The sequence below is a fragment of the Varroa jacobsoni genome, unplaced genomic scaffold, assembly GCF_002532875.2.
Source record: "Varroa jacobsoni isolate VJ856 unplaced genomic scaffold, vjacob_1.0 scaffold_466, whole genome shotgun sequence".
NCBI lineage: Eukaryota > Metazoa > Arthropoda > Arachnida > Mesostigmata > Varroidae > Varroa > Varroa jacobsoni.
Genome location: NW_019213368.1, coordinates 411,118 through 432,383, shown reverse-complemented (window position 1 = coordinate 432,383; position 21,266 = coordinate 411,118). Strand labels below are relative to the sequence as shown.

The 21,266-nt window shown below is 42.3% G+C and overlaps 1 protein-coding gene across 1 annotated transcript in view; it reads right to left on the bottom strand.

Annotated features, from left to right (window-relative positions):
- The window catches only part of LOC111260672 (uncharacterized), a 74,003-nt gene that overhangs the window by 9,532 nt on the left and 43,205 nt on the right, over window positions 1–21,266 (bottom strand). Inside the window, exons 13-23 of the mRNA XM_086968422.1 lie at window positions 20,947–21,036; window positions 20,140–20,272; window positions 19,828–19,947; window positions 19,448–19,721; window positions 18,890–19,153; window positions 18,607–18,694; window positions 17,654–17,842; window positions 16,227–16,506; window positions 15,708–15,959; window positions 14,085–14,183; window positions 13,242–13,570 (exon numbers count right to left, since the gene is read on the bottom strand). Of these exons, the coding sequence (XP_086824548.1) occupies window positions 13,242–13,570; window positions 14,085–14,183; window positions 15,708–15,959; window positions 16,227–16,506; window positions 17,654–17,842; window positions 18,607–18,694; window positions 18,890–19,153; window positions 19,448–19,721; window positions 19,828–19,947; window positions 20,140–20,272; window positions 20,947–21,036 (2,118 nt within the window). The remainder of the gene's footprint in view (window positions 1–13,241; window positions 13,571–14,084; window positions 14,184–15,707; window positions 15,960–16,226; window positions 16,507–17,653; window positions 17,843–18,606; window positions 18,695–18,889; window positions 19,154–19,447; window positions 19,722–19,827; window positions 19,948–20,139; window positions 20,273–20,946; window positions 21,037–21,266) is intronic.

Sequence of the window (21,266 nt, the reverse complement as noted above, 5' to 3'; positions counted from 1 at the left end):
AAACGGCGTAAGATACTGGGTCTGGCTGAAGAGATACCCTTGTATCTTGTCTGTGACGTAAGTATAACAGGCATACGCGAACATCCATCTTATAGGATGCTCTCTGTTATTTCTACTTGAGGAGGCCTGTTAGCAGCGCATTACCAGCTTGTAAATCGTTATTTCTATAATCCAAAAGTTCAGTTTCTGTTAATTGATGATCAGGCTTATAGAATGCACATTATATCACAGTATAGAAAAATGAGAAAAAAACAATTCATTGAAATTTAATTGCGGAGATATTTTACAAAATCATGATCGGTCTGTCCTTGCTGCAGCAGTTTCGCGGTCCGATCAGTAGCGCCAACATGTGAGGCAGGTCTTTATTGTGCATCCTATGGTGCCCGTTGTTTAAATGTTAGGTCCCCGACTCAAACCAAAAGAAAGGCCAGTGTTAATTGCTAATTAATAAAATGCGACTTTCTCACCAGGTAAATCGTGAGTGAGTGATTCACTCAGCGCAAAGTCCGAAGTAGAGACTGATAAGCTCGCCTATGCAGCGACAGAGCGCAAGAGTGATTGGTCGGCTAAGGCTATCTCAGTGAAAATAGATGCTTCTCCTTACAGTGGTGTCAGCCTACGGACGATCGTTGCAAAGAAAATGTCTTCACCCAGGACTCAAGTAATAGGATAATAATTAGCTAAACCAACAGGGCCCATACTCAGTCCTTGATACTTACAACTTTCCTTCACACCCCTGCACCTGCGGGTATCATGGCCCAGTCTTCAATTCTGTTTTAAGAGGATTTGCATCTTTTAATCTTATTTCAAAAATGAGTGACCTTTTGTGGTAGCCTTTGTACAGACGCTTCTAGCGCTTGTGTAACGGTTCATTCCTAATGCATACATAATGTCTAAATACATTTTTAAGGGTTACGAAGGTTGTAGAGACTAAATATGCCGTTACACCCAATGACCACCTAACGCCTTCTTCGTTATCTATTGTTCTTCAGCTGTTAGTTAGGCCTAGTGCTAATATTATAATGGTTGCCAGGTCTCTTCCGATCCGCCTCTCAACAGGGTGTTTGTATTTTATGCACATCAAGGACTTGTTGGCGCTTTCTTCGAAGTCGGTACTGTGTTCTAGAAACGTGTAGTAGCACCATCAACGTTATTCAATGCGAATAGGTATTGTAGGCGATTTGGCTCGTCCTATTTATCGGCCACTTATTTCTACTCAAGAAGACGAATTGTTTTCACAAACCAAATATTTTTTGAGGTTACGGAGAATAACTTCGTATGCAACATGCGGAAATACTTGGGAGAAACTTACTGATGTCTTAGATTCTTGTCAGCTTAGGTACGGGCGACGAAATGGTACAAGGCCTTCTTATGCGTCAAGTTTAAACCCACTCCGCTTATCAAATTGGGCTCCAAGGACACAACAGTACGCTCAGGGCAGACCGCATACCTCGCCCCATCGGACCTGGCGTCCCCGTACGATACGGCAACAAGAAGCAAGCCTATGAACAGCCGCCGCCTCTACTTGTAAAAAGGCATATCATTGTTTCTCCAACTGAGACTGAGCTATAAGATACTCTTGGAATGGCTTGGTTTTGTCTTGCTATTTAAGACCTGATGCAGTCCCTAACGTCACCCCTCGATCTATAACGCATCGATGATAGTACACTAAGTGGCGACCTTCGCACAGTGTTAAGAGACATCCTCGTTTTCTTAACTTCAACTAGCGAGATAGGACTCGAGCTGAATCACCCAAAATGCAAAGCTTTTTTTCGCTAGTTTTCACCCCTCAAAAACCCGACTAGACTACGATTAAACACGCTATATAATCGTAAGCAAAGTTTTCTTTCTCGTTGGCTTTCGTGCTTGGGAAGGGCCAAAGTTGTGCCACAGTGTCTACACCCGCTGAAACTGCATAAGAGGCCTCTTTCTTTTTTCAACCATATGTCAGTTACAGAGGTGCAACACGTACTTAGAGGAGGTTTCACGAGGTGTTTCTCCTGATCCAGAGATTTCAATACGTCCTTCCCTGCAGGCGCATGTGGACAGACGTCATCGCCCGTAGATTTTCGTGGTTTAGGCCTGTTCGGCTCTGCAGCTCTATCCTACTCCACTTTTGTCTAAGTCAAACTGGATGCAACTTAACAATAGATTCTGCTAGGTCAGAGGTGTGTTTAGATGTGCGCCTGTGTTAATCCCGATGGGGTCGCACGTTTGGGAATTCACGACGCCTGTCACTACAAATCGAATTTTATGGCTTCTTCTAGACACTTCTAGGAAAGCGACAACTTACGGAAAGCTTTTGGAACCACTCGGTTTGTATGAAGATGATAAATATAGAATAGACTGCCTCAGCCTCATCTCTTGCAGAAGAGGAAACGCACTGGCTTGGGATGCTATGGAGCTATGCTTGATTTTAGTGAGCTCCAGAAATACGCTGCTTTTTATGATGATCACGTTTTGCAAACAGATCCACTGGGACATAGACCACTGCGCCTTTCATGCAGTAATTGTTGTACAGTCAGGCAGCGCATGTTTGCATAGTGTAAAGCATATAACACTTTGGCAAATGATTGACAAAAGGGTATTATGTCGTTGATTTTACAGGGAAATTCCACCTGGGTAAGGTAATATGTCATGGCCTTAAGTTTGGTTTAGCAGAGTTTGTGTGACTAATGAAAATTATAATTACGCAGGAATCTGTCCTTCTTTCACTGTTATCTGTGTGCTGTTGTTGACGTCGTACGTAAAGTTGCAGGCATTATTAAGCACTACAGCATCAATATTTAGCTCATACAAGCTAGATAAGTCATCATCACTTCATCATAGTATATATGTGAATATCTTGAGCTTCAGCTGTACTGCGATTTGTAGCAAGGGTTATGTTGATCTCTGAGCACCAATATTCGGCTATAGAATAATTGTTCGAACGTATAATGAATAGGAAATGCAATGGTACTTGCGGTGGGTTTCTAGTACTTGTATTATTTGTTGTACATTTCATTGTTGTTTGTCGTCATTATAAAGTTCTGGACGGGACATAATCACGGAACAGACTAGCGTCAAATCCTTCTTTTCGAAAAATCTAGCAAGAAATATCCGCAGGAAGCTGAAAATTCATTTACGGTCCTAATCAAAAGGTCGAACAGCTTAAGTCGCTCACTCATAAACAGAATGTATCCATTTCCTATGGGCTGTGTAACCCTAAGATACGATATTTGATTGAACGAATGGCAGTTATAAGTTAAGAAATCGTTGGTTGCTTAGCATAGAAGTTAGACGGTCTTCGCTAAAGAAACACGGCGAGCAGACGTCATAAATCCTATTGCTTATGCAACATGTACTCAGCTGCTATTTAATACAATTATATACGCTAGTCCGCCACGCGCATTGCTTACCTACTCCTTTCAACGTTACATATTTTTAATGTAGTTTAATGTACATACATACACACAAGATAGGGAATATTATGAATATATCCATCACATGGCTGTAGTTTTGATCGGCCCGGAAACACTTCAGTCTATGTCCACCGCCAAATAAAGATAACTAACAAATGCAGACGGCGGCTTGGGCCTGTCCCGTGTGCCCAGCAGTTTGTCAATGCGTATCCTAAATTGAAAAAGCAGCGAGTATCAGTCGGATGAAAATGGGATCTATGACCGATACAATCCCAAGAAACAGAATGCCTGAAGGAAGCTTGCGCCCAGCGCCTCTACTTATACCATTATTTCTGTCGACGGTACGTGGTGAGTTCACCGCCGGGGTCATGGGTGAGGCAAGCAAAGATGCAGGAGGGGTGCGGCCCAATTCGACAGAGTTGTTCCATTCGTCCTGTGACAGCAGTCCTACCATCGATACACTCGAACAGTTGTACCTCAACTCCGCCAATATGGCAAGGATTTTTAGCTGTCCTTGCGAAAGATAATCGGCTTATGCTAAAATATAACTCTGTACTTTGGCGGCAAAAAAGCCATTGGTTGAGTCGTGGGACGAACTAAGAAAAAAACAGTTGTACATATTGCTAAAAAACGAAGGTAGTCGAAGAGACATGTATGGATTCAACAAACTGGGCTGGTGGCTGGTATAACAGCTTTAGTTCCTCGGATGAGGCTCGAATAGTAAGAGGGCTAATTGGGCGACTAGCTGGCTGGTCGGAGGCCGATGCCGTGCAGAACGGCAGATGTCAAAACAGAATCATGAGAACAGCACGGACGAAGCGAACCGAACATTTTCAATGGTCGATAAGGTGCTGTCGTCACATAAAAGTAAATATGTATGGTTTTCCCTATGTACTCCATGCGCGTCTTGTTTCAACGAGAGTAACATACGCAGGAAGAATCAGTGCATCATCATATGTGGCCGTGTAATTTATAAATGTCGCAAGTTTATCATAACAACGTGTCCAGTAAATAGATAGCCTGACCGAGATATTCACAAAATGTCGCTGAGCAAGAAATGGCCCCCTATACATCGATCATTTAGTTTTTTTTTACGTATGTGTGTGTGTATATATAATACTAACCGATCCTGAATAAATTAACTGGGGAAATGAAATGAAAACACACACACGCACACACACACACACACACACACACATTCAGAGCTTTTTCGGGCTATTGCGGAGTCGAAAACAGGTCAGGCAGCTCCTACTTGCCTTTAATTGATTTAGGCTCCAGCCTATTAATTGAAGTTTGCGTCAACTGCCTTGGAAAGCGTGGCGTATCAAACCGCTTCCAAACCCATCCATCAAACGGCGACGCGTTTTTAAATATATGCCCACCTTTTCCTATGGGCAGAATTTTTTTCAAAAACATTCTTAGTCACAGCGTTTTTGGACAGAAGAAAAACTCTCTCTCAGAGCGGGGGACAAAGCGTAAAGTGGTGCATTTTCATACCGACGATTATTTAATCGCTTGGCGATCGTTTTAGGGATTGCTTTACGCATAGACACGCTTAGATAAACAACGACAATGAATAGAATTACTCATCGGTTAGGGCAAGATTGCGTTCCATATACAGAGTCAATTGTCTTCTGGTATAGAGAGACGCTATCTATTGTTCGCTATGTCTCATCTGTGAAAATTGTTGGAGCTAAGGGCTAAATAAGATGGTATATTAGGCAATCAATAGTAACGAAAAGAAGAATCTTCTGCGGTGTTCTAACCAAGCGTGATCGTATGACTTCAGAAAATGAATAAAATTTCCTAGGTTTCTGCTGGACTATCAATAAGTCTAAATGTCGTCAGTGTTATCTCATTTGAAGAACTGATCTACTGCCAGATAATGGCGAATAGCGCTTTGAGTCGACGGTATTACGGCTTGTGAAACATCAGTGTATATTGAAGGCGTTGATCTGTACAAGATACAATCGTGTCATATCTGCTATATGCCATTAGATGCTAAGAAGATTTTGAACAACTGATGGTAGTACGGTAAAAATACGGGAAGTCAAGGCATATTTGAAAAATTCACTAGAAACTTAGTGCCATAAACCGCTACGGCAACTCGTATTGCTTTTGATATAGTGCAATGTAGTACTGAAATGGTGAAATTAACTGTACATCAGACATCGATCACGCACGCCTCCGTGCAAGTCCTTTCAGACCCAGCTGCATGGGTTTGAAAGAGGCCACTATTCCTAAGACCAACCCACGGCCGAGTACTCAATGAAGTTGTCGACTGGGATTGTTTTCGATTGGTTAATAGACGGGTCGAGTGGAAACAGGCATGAAAGTTCGAGGGCCGTACTTGGAATTCAAAGCCAGCTTTTGAACAATGGCGTATGATAGATTCTTTGCAACTCAGTAACATTGTCTCATTCAATTAGATTTGGTTAGAGCTAAGCTCTAACAGACTATCTGTAGCGCCATACATAGCGCACGGGATGCAAAGAAAACAAAAGCCCGTCCACAACTCTCGACTAACCAATTAAAAAAGGATCAGGACGGAATGTTTTATCAGATTCCACCGTCGCAGCCTGAACAGAGCCGCTGCCTTAGCTTTTGACTCTAAACACCTCCCGCTCCTTCGAATAACATAGTTCGTAGATTCTGTAGGGGGTCGTCGTAGTAGTATTCGTTAATCTTGCTAATAAATACGCTGAGTGCGGTAAGCTCCTTTCGCTGCTGTCCACCGTCGAAAATACAACGCCTGCGTATAGAAGATCCATGAAAGATCACGAGGTTCTAAACCAACGTAGCAGCAACACTTAAGAAGAACCTTGGACATTACTCAACCGAGCGGCAGAAGATTCCAACGAAGGAAAGAAAGAAAGGAGAAGGCCAGCAAAAACAAAAACGGCCGTCTGGACAGCCTACCGCCCTTTGGGCTTTAGATAGGCCGTTACCTGGGACCGTTCTCCTATTAGGGCATCTTAAAGGAAAAAAAAGCCACAAGAGCAGTTAAAGTAGAAATCAAGGCGCGGGCACCACGTGACAAAGCCGCCGAGGCGCAATACTTGCTATTGGTTTAGTTTCATCATTTGCTAGACCTAGCGCTACTGGCCACCATGATGTCACGGTTACCGACCTATCGCACTGTCCCATTATGTGCTAATTGCGGAGTTGTATGTTGTCAAGTCGCTATCGTTGGTTGATTATTGCTGGACATCGGCATAAAGAGAAAAGCACAATGGTACTGCGAAGGATCGGTATTGACACCACTATCCAAGGTGAAACCTAAGCGAAAACAGAGTAGAAGAACGGCTAGTCTCGTTTCTCTGACGACTCCCAGGTTTACCTGCCTCGTGTCGTGCTGCACTTCTAACTCGACTCTACACGGCCGCCTTGACGTACTTGTCCTCTCTTATCGATATTTCCACTAAGTATAAGCTCTCCAGAATACACTGTATGTACGGGAATTGAGGTAAACGAAACGCGAAGAGACGAAATCAGGTGTCTCATCTTTGTAAGGTAAACGGACCTTTGTACATCAGTGATCTCGAAAGTGGCCGCAAATGGGAAGCTGGGAAATTTCACTGCATAGGTGCTTTTGATTGGAAAGCAAGGTTGGCTTTTTGAGGGCACAAGCTGTTTTAGTAAGTTTCGTCGAGTTGGCAGGCTAGCGGGCTTGTTCCCTACCAATGAGGCGGAACAGGTGAGGATATTAATTAACAAATACTAGCGTTTGCACAACTGCAGTACATTGAAATGCCGATAAAGGCCAATAAGAACCACTGCTTTTCAAAATTGTTTCGCATCATAGAAAAGTTCGCATCCACACAAAGGATATGCATTGCATAAAATTAATCCAAGAACTTATCTATTCTGTAGTATGCTTCACTATATGTAAATTCTGTAATCAGCGGATTGACGGGTATCAGATGAGCACTAAGTATATCTATCTGTCAGCGGTTGCCGTTGCGACTCTCGTACTTACTTCAACCTAATAGATATGTAGTAATGAGTAATGGAGATGATGTTTTGAAGACTACAAGCGCTGCTGCACTTGTCCTTACGACCAACTCGAGAAGAATCATCGATACCTCGTTTCCTTGATGCATATCCAAATAATTATTTGCCCTACGATGCAAATGTGGTATATACCAGAAAAAAACGTGGCCCACTTTTTGGCAAACATGGAACAAAATATAGACTGTGCTATATCACTCGCACGTCTACATGTTAAAGTTTTTGTGTTTACGACGGATACACAGTCAGATGAATTCTTCATATGAGAGAAGAATGTGTTGCCTATCAGTGAATCTAGTTACGATTTAGTTTGGATTTGTTTAAAACGCTGATAATTTTACAGAAACATTTAATTCTATATTCTTATCTATAGTAAGTAACTTAATACTAACTTGAAAATAAATAGAATCTAACGATGCTTATTTAGAATGTATCTAGGTGTCAGTCCTTTTACTACTGACTTTATTAGTCCATGTTGACAGGTTCCACAGTCGTTTGGATCGACACGTCCAGTAGACGAGAGGTTCAACTGAACTCGCATCTACATAAATCTATAAGAGTCAAGTGTTCGTATCGACGACGTCCAAAAACACGAGAGCCTTTTTACGTTTACCACCTACATTTCTTTCCATCTCGCCAAAAAATGAAGTGACAACGTTTCAGTTCCTTTAAGAGTCTCCATTTGCAATTTCTGTCTGCGTCAGTCACTCCTTCGATTTGTGCCGCCGGTGATGCGTCTGCACCAATGTACCTACTCTTTTATAGCCAAACCTCTTTTTCTAGAGCCTTTTTCAAGGCTCCTTGCTTTCTCCAATCCCCCCTTTGTTCCCCCGAATCTGCCTGTCACTCTTGCCCCCTGTTTCTTAGATACGCTAGAAGCAATCGTTTGTGTCGATTCGCCACGGATTCTTATTCCTGTTTTTCAATGGCGTTTCCGCTTTCACCAACAGCTGAAAAACTCTGTCAAGAATCCAATGGCCGCTATGAACCTGCCGCTGCCACCTTCGTCCAGTGCGACACCGCTAGCGGTCCCTTCCGGTTGTCGACTACCTGGCATGCTTCTAGCTCTTATGCGAGCTAGTCTCGTTGCCATATCTGCTTTCTTTGGTCACAGCGCCTCAGCTGGGTCAGGTAACTTAATGGAGCCGCTGCAGAAGTTAAAGGCAGACCACCCGCCACTACTGCCCTCGCTGTTGCCGCGCTGCGCCACGCGCGAACTACTACCCACTGCCTCCTGCGTGAAAATAGCTGCTAACAGACGATTCCGTTCCTGCTGGAATTGCCGCCGCCGCCGCCGCCGCCGCCGCCGCCTGCTAACCCTTTATGTGGTTGTTCTAAAAATAGAAACAACCAAACCACTCGAACGACAGTGCACAACCCAGGATACGAGACAGCATGCAAAAAACGAGAGAGGGAAGGAGCAAAGATGAACATTTCGCGAGAAACACGTGAGGTGGAGTCCACGCTGTTCCAGCCTCTTTCCCAAGAGCCGCAGCTACTTCCATGAGCGGGCGGCGTTGCATGACGACGAGAATTACGGCAACAACGTATAAATAATGAGACAAAAACAAGCGGAAATTAGGGTTAAGCCGCTTTGGCTCAAGAGGTTCAAATGAGCAAGCAACCACAATCGGCTCTTTTTACAGCTCAGAATCAACAGCCGCGTTTCGTGCCCGTTACGTCATATCTCTGCGACGCTTGCGTTGAACGAGTTTTCCAGCCTTCAGCAGCAGGACCTTGAATAGGTGACTTTCCTACGTTGTGGCAGAACGTAGCACTCTACCGTGTTAGTGACCCCAATTTCGCTGTATCCCTTCTCCGCGTTGAGTAAATGCCACTTGAATGAACAACTCAGCCGCCAGCAGACTGCCGTAGAATTTGTGGCGTCGTTCAAGTCGGACGGTAACTAGCGATTGTGAAGACAAATCTGCAGAACTGCGGAAGAAGTATTTTCCGTGTCGAAAAACATACATTGATTTTGCCAATTTGAAGTTTTATGCCTTACCTTCCTATGCCTCCTAGTTCCGCCGTTAATTTCTCTAGCTGAATACCGCTAAAGATTCTAACACAACAAGCTTAAAATGAATGCAACCATACGGGTAAATAGGGATTTCAGTGCAAAGCTGGTTTTCGTCATATAAACGCTGTCACATAAATGTCCTGCACGGTCTTCGCCCCTTTAAAAATCTGCCAACACGTTTTTGAAAATTCGCAATTAACTATTACAAAAAAACAGACATGGGCAAGTTTAGGGCATTCAGTACAAGACCAAGCTCGGGTGAGGAATGGTATTCACCAATTTGTCCCGGCCAGGAAATGCGCTAGAGGTTTGCTATGGCCCGAAAAAAATTACCTAGTTTCATTATTTATATAACGAAACAAATTTATACATTTCAGCGAAAGCGGGCGCTTTTTCTCGTCGTACAGCCACACATACAGGGTCGAATTGTGATGCATATGATAGTGGATACATTATATATGGATATTCTGAACAAAAAATGGTGATAATACCCGCGACTACATTGCTTAGTAACGAGGACGGCATTCTGCCAACCAGCAAATCAAAGACCGACAAACTTAAAAACGAGCTGTCGTCATACGGATACAATGATTTAGCCAGTTTTTGCGCAAAAAATGAAGCACCAAAAAAACGTATGAATTTTAAAAAAAAATCGCTGTTGAAAGATAACCTTTGATCTCCGAACTTCACGACGATTGCTTGTCTAACAATGTGGATGCTCTATGGAATCTTATGAAAATTATCGTGTGAAATATTAAGAAAAGTACCTATTATAGTTTTGATGTGTACAGCTGTCTCAAACTATTTGGGGGTTTTGTTGTTTTAAATATGGTTAAAAAAAATGAGCAAAACGCGAAATGATATATCTGGTAGAGTCGAATTTTATATATGAAGTGGCATTTGTTCTACTTATGTACTGTTATTTAATACAAGAACACTTTCCTCAACTGCAATATAATAATAATAATAATAATAATAATAACACGCCCTCTGTTATATGACGCATTGATCATGGCGTCGATAAAGCGCGCAGATAGAAACTCATTTGGCTCAATCATCCCTACTTATTCTAATGCCTGCGTCTCTCATGATTCATCCAGACAACTTTGAAAGCCGTTACTTTCTAAAGAAAAACACGTCCAAGGAGCATGCATTCATAGAACGAGTCCTTAAAGGTTCTCAGTATTTTTATGCCTTATTTCACTCGTTAGTTAAAAATCTACTTAGAAGCAAACATTAGGTTCGTTATAAAAATAAGCAGGCCTTTATGTCGTTCGTGACGGTCGACCGATTTAATAAACCAGCCAGCCAGCCAGCCAGAAGCGCATGAAGAGCTTCAAAATAACGTTTGGCGATGTGCTCGAATCTCAGTGACCAATATCAGGACAAGAAGCTAACGTTACTAAAGCTAACGTTTTAATAATTTAGCATTATAACGACTGGCGGATATGTTTGGCTACTCAGGGTCAAAGACGGCGCCATTGACCAGAACGAATAAGAACTAACTCGAACACCTTAGAAAATAAAGTCACATAGAAAAACTAAACAACATCTATCCGCGTTGTATATTCTATCGTTCCCGTCCAAAAGCACTTGCACTTGGGACTGTACGGCACTAGAGGCACTTGATAACGTATGAGAGTCGAGAGCAACGGCCTTTCGCGCCTTCCCTCGAGCACTTAAATCCATCTAATTTCTATCCAGCATTGAGGGATGGAATTCTCTACTTCAGTGTGTGGCAGCTAGCAGTCAAGTTCCTTTTGTTCATGCTGTGTACGTAACTCCGTAAATAGACTTGAAAAAAAATCGAGGAAGCGCCCTCAACAGCTTTTCCACCCAAAATCAACGAAGAGGTACAGTCGAACGGGCTCGATTACGTATGTAGTCATCAGTTAACTCAGTAAATGATCGGTCTCATTTCCCGGGAAAGACGAGCCTCTGACACGTCCGAAGTTCATTACGAGAGTGGGCTGAATAAAGTGCTTGCGTGCTTACCCTCCAAATGGAACTCAATAAAATCTTCATATCTTGAAATAATTTCGTTAAGTTCTAAGTTTGGCGGTAATGCCTTTGTTAAGCACCACGCTTCAAATGACCAGCGGTCTCGCCTAAATCCAACATTCGAACCGTGTCTCTGGTTTCGAACCTAGACCATCTTACGTGTTCCTAAACTCCACAGACAAACGTGCTATCGTTACGTTACCACGGAAACTATAGAGCAAGTGAAACCACCAACGTACATACAACGAATACATCCCAGGAGCGCCCAAACGATATCAGACAGCCTAGTGCATTATACCTGAACTATGTCTAAGAACTAGGAACTATCCCTCCGTATCATCTTCGTCAAGGTGCTAGCTCATAAACTGTTGTAACACGCGTCAATTCGCCTCTTAACTCTATGCTATAGAGGGTACGGGAAAGAAAACATACATACAATATCAATCATTGAACATCTCAGACAACGTCATCGGTCGTAGTGATCAGATGGAGCAGAAAATAACCGGGAGGCGAAATACAAGGCTTTAGCTAAGGACCGACTGGGTGGCTGAGAATCTCAATAAAGAAACCTCGCCTAAGCGAACAGTTGGTACGCGACAGGGGCACCGGTAGCTCCGAGGCTCGACATCAAGAGTAGCACCGTTTGTTTGGTGAAGCGTATACAACTTTCATCTGTACTTCGTACAGTACGAGGACGCACCTCCGCGAAGTCGGCCAACAATATCGGCCATGTGCTCCGATGTTCAGGGCTTTTTTAATGCGTCTGTCTTCCCTTAGGCAAGCAAACATACATACATACTAAAATTGTATTGCACCGATAAGAGTGCCCAGCAAAGTTTTGCAGGTTATTGAAAATCGCGCGTTGGTTACCATGGTAGTCCGTCTCTTATGATCATTTATGCATTGAATTGGTCGGAGTTGTTTTGGATCTAAGCGAGGCTGATTTCAACTGTAATAATATGAAATTCCCGCAAATAGACGAGCAGATATGGCCTGGTGGCTTCTAATGTTTTGGAAAATGTTTATTGCTACTGCATATCCTAACTAATTACCGTAGATAGTAAATACCGGGGTATGCATTAGAGAAGCACCAGCCACCAAGAACAGCGTCTTTTTTGTATTCGTTAGTGACAATCTGTGATCGCATTAAAGGGTAATGACGAATTTTAACAAAGTGCAGCTTCAATTCAAAAACAACAAACTGATATATATATATATATACGGGCAATATGGGCAAACTCCATATATATATATATATATATATATATATATAGAGTTTGCCCAGAAAATAACTGCGGGTTTTTAGAACTTTCGCTTCCCCTTTCAGTTCTGTCCTGTTTTGTTTACTATTTGTTCTATTTATCTCTGCAGGGCCGAAAAAAGAGAATTTCATCTCAAAAAAATAGATACTGCTAATTAAACGTGTTGAACGACTACCGTATTTTGCCTTTTGTCGAGCTGCCGAAGTAGCGTGGCATATTTGCGATGAAGGCTAAACATCTGAGAGGACTGCTCAAAAATGTCTTGCCAACTTCAACGATGGAATGTTAAAGCTGGTAGATGCTCTTACCTCAGATTCACACATCCGAGCACCTCGGCATAGATGTGAATATTTATAGTTTCTCTCCCAGTTACTTTTTAATCCGTTTGGTATTTTCCCACAACTCCAGCGCTTCTCCAGCGCTCATCTTATTATTTATATCTATGCCAATTATGTTGTTAATATTATCCTCGATATTATCATATAATTATTCGTCCTATACATCAAAACTAGACAAATAATGGCTAACAGTTGACCGGTGACTGACCTAAGCGATGTACGGGGCGGCTGCTGTGTTACTGGCGATTGCGTAGCATTTTCGTCCTGCTCGGAAGGATGAAGGTACGGATACACCTGGTTGCCTTCCTCGTAGAAGCTTACGCTGTTTGTGGTCTTGGTCATCGTTGAGCTGCTTGTTGAGGTGTTCGCCATAGCGGATTCTAGCGAACTAGCGGTGACCATGGGCATAGCGCTGTTGGCTAGAAGGTTATTATTATTAGTAGCATTATTAGTTGTAGATTGGCCTGGTACCTGCGGTTTAACTAGACTGCCTTCCCTACTGCGCTGCATAGCCTGGTATGACGGAGGGGACTCCTTCTGCAAGTACGTCCAGGTGGATGGACAAAAAAATGGCAGAGGGATAGCGTTAGGATCATAGAAGCGAGCATAAAATACAAATAACAATGATAATGAATACGTGCAATCATAGACATGAAGAGTGAGGTCAGCTCGTTGAGAGCTCAAATGCAGCATAATGCGTTCTCATCCTCAACATTAGTCGTGCTCCAGGAAGACTATCGATCTCCGCCAGCCAATGATTTATGTTTTTTCGGCTGTACTCAATTATCGACTCGATATGGCCAAAAGATTTCTGAGAGATTTTAGACAATTTTTATGAGCAACGGTTCTCATGTTGTCTTTCTAATGATCCGCTCAGAAAAGCCATTATAGAGATTTTGTCCTCTCGTTATAATATATTAGACGGACAGACATTTGAAACGATCTGATTTAAGCCAGTAGGTTAGAATTTCACTAACTCAAAACTAGTTATCCCATTTTTTAAAACCCGGGCGGACCCAACTTGTAAAGTGTTTATTTCCCTTCGACATACTTGGTACGGTGTCGTGGCTCCTGTTTGCGGGCTTTGTCCGTAGACACTCTGCGGAAGCGCCTGACCATTGCGCTCGAATGTTGGTTCCTGGTAATGGTCCTGTAGGAGAATGGATTTGAAAGGAGCAAATGAGTGCAATATACCGGCAATAAGTTGACCTGTTTCTAGGATTCTCAAGAAACTTACAAACACATATATAAGTTTTGTGCTAGCTCTAGTTTCACAGTAAATGCAGCCAATAAAAATAAACGTCTAAGGTTTTGAGGTAATCATGAGAAAAGCAAACCTTTCGGGCACCACTCTACTCTTTTGTGATAAGGAATTAAGTGAAAAGTTACAAATGTAACAATAAAAAATGGCTTAGAATTTTTAGAATAAATTAATCATGTTAAACTTAAGTATAATCAAGATTCATCATCGGATTGAATGTAAACGATAGGGTTTAATTAGATGGCGGGTCTTCGAGCGCTGCTGTTAATTCGTTCACTGGCTTTAGCTGCCATATCATTATTGCATTATAAGTTCTTGTGTGTGCGAAAGTTTAGGAAACCTACACAATAATTTCAATAGCTTTCAGGCGGAGATACGTAGGGTTTCGAAGAATTGTAAGCAAAGCTATACAGATAATCAAGCCGTGAATACGCGCTCTATATACTGTTACGGTCAGAATTGTGAATAGGATAGTGGAAGAGCTGCCAGTTCGGAAACGACTAGGGTCTTGCCGTTATATTGCCGTTATATTGACTAACGGCCTTGTCCTTTACATACACATATCCCTTGTTGTCGGATAGTATCCCTTCGTATTAGAATGCAGATTTGACGAGATCGGAGCCGGAGGTCGGTTCCTTACACGTAGAACATATTCGAAACCACGTACATTTTGGCGCGATACGCTACCGTCTACTCCTTACTACTCTGCTGTTTAAGACCTGCGCGCTGGTTAGCCCCAATATCGTGATTCCTTGGACACCATAATACATTCACAAAATACTAAAGACCATTGAACTGTGGCCTATAATACGTAATATAACGTTAATTACAAACGGAAATCTTCATTTTCCTTTAATAATGGATAATTAAGCAATATTAGGTAAGTTCAAGCCTTCTAGTCAGACAATGCTTTTCAGTAGTAAAAAAAAAGTTGCGCAATTACGTCGTTAAGTTTATCTGCGTCGAACTCTCCGACCAAACAAAATTATTTTTCTAGAGCGTGAGCTTTGTTCCCATTTCGAATACTATCCCGCTGAATTGGTTAAATCAAAAGCCTTGATTTTTTTCACACATGGCAAATGTATAGCAACATGTTTGCCTAAGTACCCACCGCCATTCATCGGGTTACAGCATGATCAACGTTCTTGACGCCATATTTCATCCGAGGGAGTTTCTAAAAGTTAAAAGCTTCTTTTTCTTTACGCTAGTCCTCGACAGTATCCACGCTAACAGTGTTTTCTTAACGGTTGTTTTACCTAAGTAGCCTTTTAATTTAAATCAACACATATGTGCCAGGAAAACGAGCAGGCCACTATCCTATCATTTCATGATCTTAGTTCTTCAGATCTACTGAATTGCGCCACTCGGTGCGGTGCTGCTTCAGAGGTTCTCGGCACCTCGCAGACTACGTACCTGTGTCGCATGTTGCCTTTGTAACGACGGTTTCCTTTCAAGTCCCCCGCCAGCTGATTTTTGACTGCTCGCTTGTTGAGCAATGATAGCACCTTGCGCCCCAACTTGTTGCTGCTGCTGCTGCTGTTGTTGTTGTTGTTGTTGTTGTCCTGTGGCACCAAATGTTGTGTGTCCCTGTTGCTGTGTCTTGGGCACCACGTGGACATCTTGCGGTAACTTCGCACCTCCCGCTTGCTGCTGTTGGTTTTGGCCCTGATACATAGTAGCGTACAGATTGGCATAGCTAGTTAACGAGTAAACACTAATCATGCATAGGCTGTAGTGGTATCTCGACGTGATGCTCATAATCAAAGCCTACCTTTCAACCCCCTATGAGCCCAATGTCGCCCGATCAAATGACATACGCACAAAGCGGCAAGTTTGGCATTGCTAAGCTCTGGGTCCTGTGTTTTTTTGCCAGCTGTGTATTATTCGTCAGGAAAGGGGGCAATTTGATTAGCTAACCAAAAAACTAGGTACCTGATTCGAAGTCGCTTGTTGATGTTGTTGCTGTCCAGTGACTTTTTCTGTGATCGTTCGATCAGGCTGATCAAATGAATTGTAATCCAACAATCGTAAGCCGGCCGTGGACGTCCCATCGTAGAGAGTCGACGAACCTTGGTTCGCAATGATTTGTTTATCGGTTGCGGAGTTGAACCACGATCGTGAGTCTTCGTCATCATCGATGCTTTTGGACACACAAGGGCCTGAACCCATTAAGCTTCCGCCAGTTTTTTCGTAAGCACCATGTCGTTCGGCGCTGCAATGATAATGTAAAATGAAAAGAAAAACATGTCCATTTACTTATTGGATAAATTATTACTTTGGAGAGACTATAACATGACAGGCTCTTTGTTCTATCGTCCTAACTAAATAAAAGAATGGCTCATTAAAACGTTAATGTAGATCGGCTCTATGAAGTGCAATTTGTTGATGACTTTCGTAACACCCCTTTGTTCAGTCTGCTATGAATTCAAGAGTTTCTAACAGAAAAAGACATAAGTTTGTCCATTTTCAGAAAGTCTCTGTTAGAGTTGATCGTTTGGCATGCCCTGCTTGGAAGCCATCCTGAGCCAGCCGGTCACAGCCGTCCTGACCTTCATCATAATTGTATATACGAGACACGAAAAATGAAGTAGTTTCTTCCTGCTAACTCAAGCAAATGGTGTGGATGCAACAAACAATACGCTGACGCTATAAACGACGCGTGACATAGTCGTGTATACACATTACGTATTGTCTCTTAGGCGGCGGTGCTTTTTGGCGGAGAGACACGAACCAAGCATGCAAAGGTACTGCGACCATTCAACAATAAGACTCGTTAAAAATCTATCGCGCAGATTTCCGTCAGTGGACGAGACGATTCCACCTTATCACAGACAGTCGATGTAACTTCAATTAATCACTTGGATAATAGTAACACAGAAGGATCTCCGGTTCTACGCACATAATTTTTCAATTGTGCAGTTTCAGCCGCCCTGCTTACCTTGTCGAATTTGCCGACGAAAATAGGAAAGAAACACGCTCAAAACCATGTCCACTTGCTGATGGTACCAGGTTGGTCAACCAACATGAAAATTCAATTTGCCGCATGGGAATACAGTTGAGAATCGAGACTTTTAGTTGTAATCCGAACATCATACGCGCTTTCTGGCTTCAAAAGGGAATCTTTTGAGAATGCCTTGAACGTCCTAAATAGGTCCGTTGCGTTTCATTGTTGGTCTTTGCTCAGCTCGTTTGCTTCAACAAGCACAAGGCTACGAATGCAACAGAACTAGCCGCAATTAGGCAAAAAAGAATCAAGTATGCGTGCCGTGTTCGTCTGAAAGGCAGTCCCCATCTACTCGCTATGCATGCTCCATGCATCATCAACGGTATCATCATTGCTCTTAGCACTTGCTACCTACCCATCTTCATCGTCAAAATGGCCGTCCTCGTCTTCGTAATGTCCATCGGCGCCATCTTGGTGATAGCACCCTTCGTCGTCATAATATACACCTTCGATGTATTCGCCGTCGTCGTCATTTTCATAGTAGCCGTCCTGAGCATCGTCTGCATATTCGCCATTTCCATATTTATCCATGTAGTCCTCATCCCTGGATCAATCGGTTTTGTGCAATTGTTACTCATTCATAACTGCACTTATTACTAATATTGTGCTATTGGTCTACGATTGTTCCTAAACAGATGCTTCGAGTTCTGTGTCCGGCAACAACGTTAAGCACTGTTTCAGTAGATCTGCGATTATTTGTCGTTTTATGCGTCAATCGTATAGTAACTGGGTAGAATCAAGCGTACAATACATTGCATGCTCTCCCGTATTTGGGTCAATTAAGGCAAGAAAAACAAAGGATGGCTCTGCTGAGAAGAAAGAAAAGAATATTCACTCGGGTTTCAAAAACTAAGCTATTCCTGCTGGCAAACACTTCACTGAAAAATCCGTGAAAGTTTCTAGTCATGTGCGGATACTTGTATTTCAAGATTAGTTGGTTCTAGGTACGTTTTTTATATAATAAGTACTATTCAGGTGGACAGTATAGGGTAATAGATCTATGTTGTTCATATGAGGAAATTAAACTTCGCGCCCTGGTATCTTCTTATGAACATAAGTACGGACTAAACCTAAATTAGACTGTCATCTAGATGAAGCTTGTACTACTGAAGGCATTATATTGCAGGCACTTCCAGTGAAATACCGCTATGGCAGTTGACGCTTACGAACGCGGTCTTTTGCGAATGTTCTCATCCTAAACTACTACACAAGGTATTATAAATCGTCGGCCAAAACTGCGATCACACTTCTTCAAGTCTTCAACAAACATTACTAGTGATCTATTTACAATTATCTAAATGAGCTTACTCGTAATTCTGCTGATTATCTTCTTCGTCCTCGTCCTCATTGTACGGGTCATGGTAGTCTTTGTCATCGTCCCGGTACGGGTCATGGCCTGCCCAAAAGAACACAAGTAACGGGACAGAATGAGAATGCTGGATTTCCGTACAGATATAGTTATAAAATAGGTCGTATATCAGCGTGGAGCCAGCGTTCGCAACCTTAAACTTTCGTTAACCTAAGGTGCCATTCAGATGAACGATGAAAGGACTTAGTCGGCAACCCATATATGCCATTGGCGAACCCTCACCAGGTTTTGTTTGGATGGGTTTCGGGTGTATAAGTTTGACAGGCCGTCGGGGATGTGACGATTGATTCGGATGCAGTCTCAGTTGCGCGGGGTTGACTTGACCGAGATTCATCCGCTGGTTCATCTGATTCATAGCGTTCATTTGATTATTCAGATAGTTATGTCCTTGGTGCTGTCCGGGCGTGACGTAAAAATCGTCGTGCATCGGAGAATAGTCTATCGTATCTTGCCTTCCCCAGTTTCGATTTACCGTTCCGTAGCAGCCTATAAAAACATCGAACACGAACGAAAAATCATTTAAATCCACAAGTTATTATAGTAGATGTTCCGTAGTTTCCAATGTCCATTTTGGTGGAAATCTTCTCTCTCCCTTATCTTGTCATATAAAATTCTATTGCGACATGTGGCTATATACGTTAGATCGTGTTTTGATGTATTCGTCCAATAAATTTTTTTTCGAGGTTTGGTGTTGTCCGGCTTTCCTTAGTGCATAATTGTTTATTGACATTTATTATGATCCTTGCGTTTTCTGAGATGGACGGAGGTATGTAGACTAACCGTTGGCCGCGTCTCCCACGCTATGGTCTCCGCGGGAGTGCACTACGTTGGCCTGCAGAGGGAACGGAGCCGTGCTTCCCATCTGTTTTGAATAAATGGGCCCACCACTAGGAAACCCAAAAGAACCTTCCTGCTGGGTTTGTGCCGCGACATTCTGGGCGCCCGCGGTCAATCCTTGGCCTTGCTGCAGTTGCTGCGTATGCGGAACTGTTCCGAAACCCTGGCCCATTCCACTTTGGTCCATCATACCGGAAACTTGCCCAGCATACGCCATCTATTAAACAGAGCAAATAGTATTATTATGCTGAAACTATATATATATATATATATATATATATATATATATATATATAATATAAGTATTTAAAGTGGCTGCTCACGTTTTCGAAGTGAGGTTGTTGTTGGTTATTGGTGAGATTGTTACCAATTGATGGTACTTGTTGATCAAACTGACGACCGCTAATTGTGTTACTGTTCCATGGTTGCTGACCTGGGGGAATCTACAGCGACCGTAACGATTTCAGAGGTTAGCGCGATTTAACCTCGAGCTCTTCTGCTCAAGCAAGAAAACATTTACTCGACGCAGAATAATCAACTATGTATTTCAGTGGAAAAAATATACTTCAAAAATGTAATCTGTCTTTTTTTTCTAACCTAAATGTACTTGATCATTAGCTCTAAAAAACTCCCACCTGTTGCGTTATATTATTTTGTCTCTGCTGCTGAAGTTGTAACGTATGTTGCTGTTGCATTTGTAAACCCTGCGGATCCATAGGTAACCCGCCCTCCTCTAGGGCGAAGCCTTTCTGTCGCTCCAAGCTCGGTCTGCCAATACAGAATAGGCTAGATAAAAAATGCTCTGTCAAATCATGTGACCTTGGGGCAAGGTTATTGCTTACTGTTGGAAGAATACTGACCAAATTACTTGCTGAAACAGATTATGCCATCAGCAATCATGTGCGTGCTTCGTGCGGACCAATCATCAGCGCTAACTACGAAGTAAGCATCCATACTAAGATATATGCTAATTACAATATATATCTATCGTAAACATCGCTCGCCTTTGCGGTCCAGATCATTAGCCAAAGCAGCACCGAAGAAACTGAGCAAACGTTTGGGGAAAAACAAAAACGAACCCGATTTACACTAGTACATTCTGTACACAATCAATCCAGCTAAACTATCTATTGTTTAGTTATTTGAGTGGAATGATGATTTGTTTAAAGAAAAAAAAATGAATCATTTATTCGAACCAAGCAGCCTATTTTATCAAGAGCAATTTTTGACCGGAATTCTTGCCGAATATTACAGTTAGGTGTACGTTTTTATATATATATATATATATATATATATATATATATATATATATATGTATATATGAGGGAAAAGTTCCTTGTAATGTACCTTTTCAAGAGATCTTTGACTTACTCTGCGTATATAGCTTATTATTTATTCGGCGCTTTATAACTATTATCAATATACTGAGCCACGACAATTACCTTCGCGAGGAGGGTGAGCTCCACCGCGGGAAGTCGGTCGGAGGCTGCGCTCGTGCGCTACCTGGGTACTCGCTACCGCAGCTGTATTGGCTGCAACAGGAAGCAAGCAAATACATGCCAGGTGGCAAGGATTCGCAAGCGATCATTCATTAAAAAGCGAGTTTCCACTTGTTTAACTTCTTTATGTACTAACATAGTACTATGATGATGATGATGATACGAAAAAAGGTTTTTTTTTGTGTTTTTGTAAAACTCGGCCAAGTGCGTAACTATCTACGGCCAGTACATAATAACAACACCAGCATTTCGAACGTATCTGA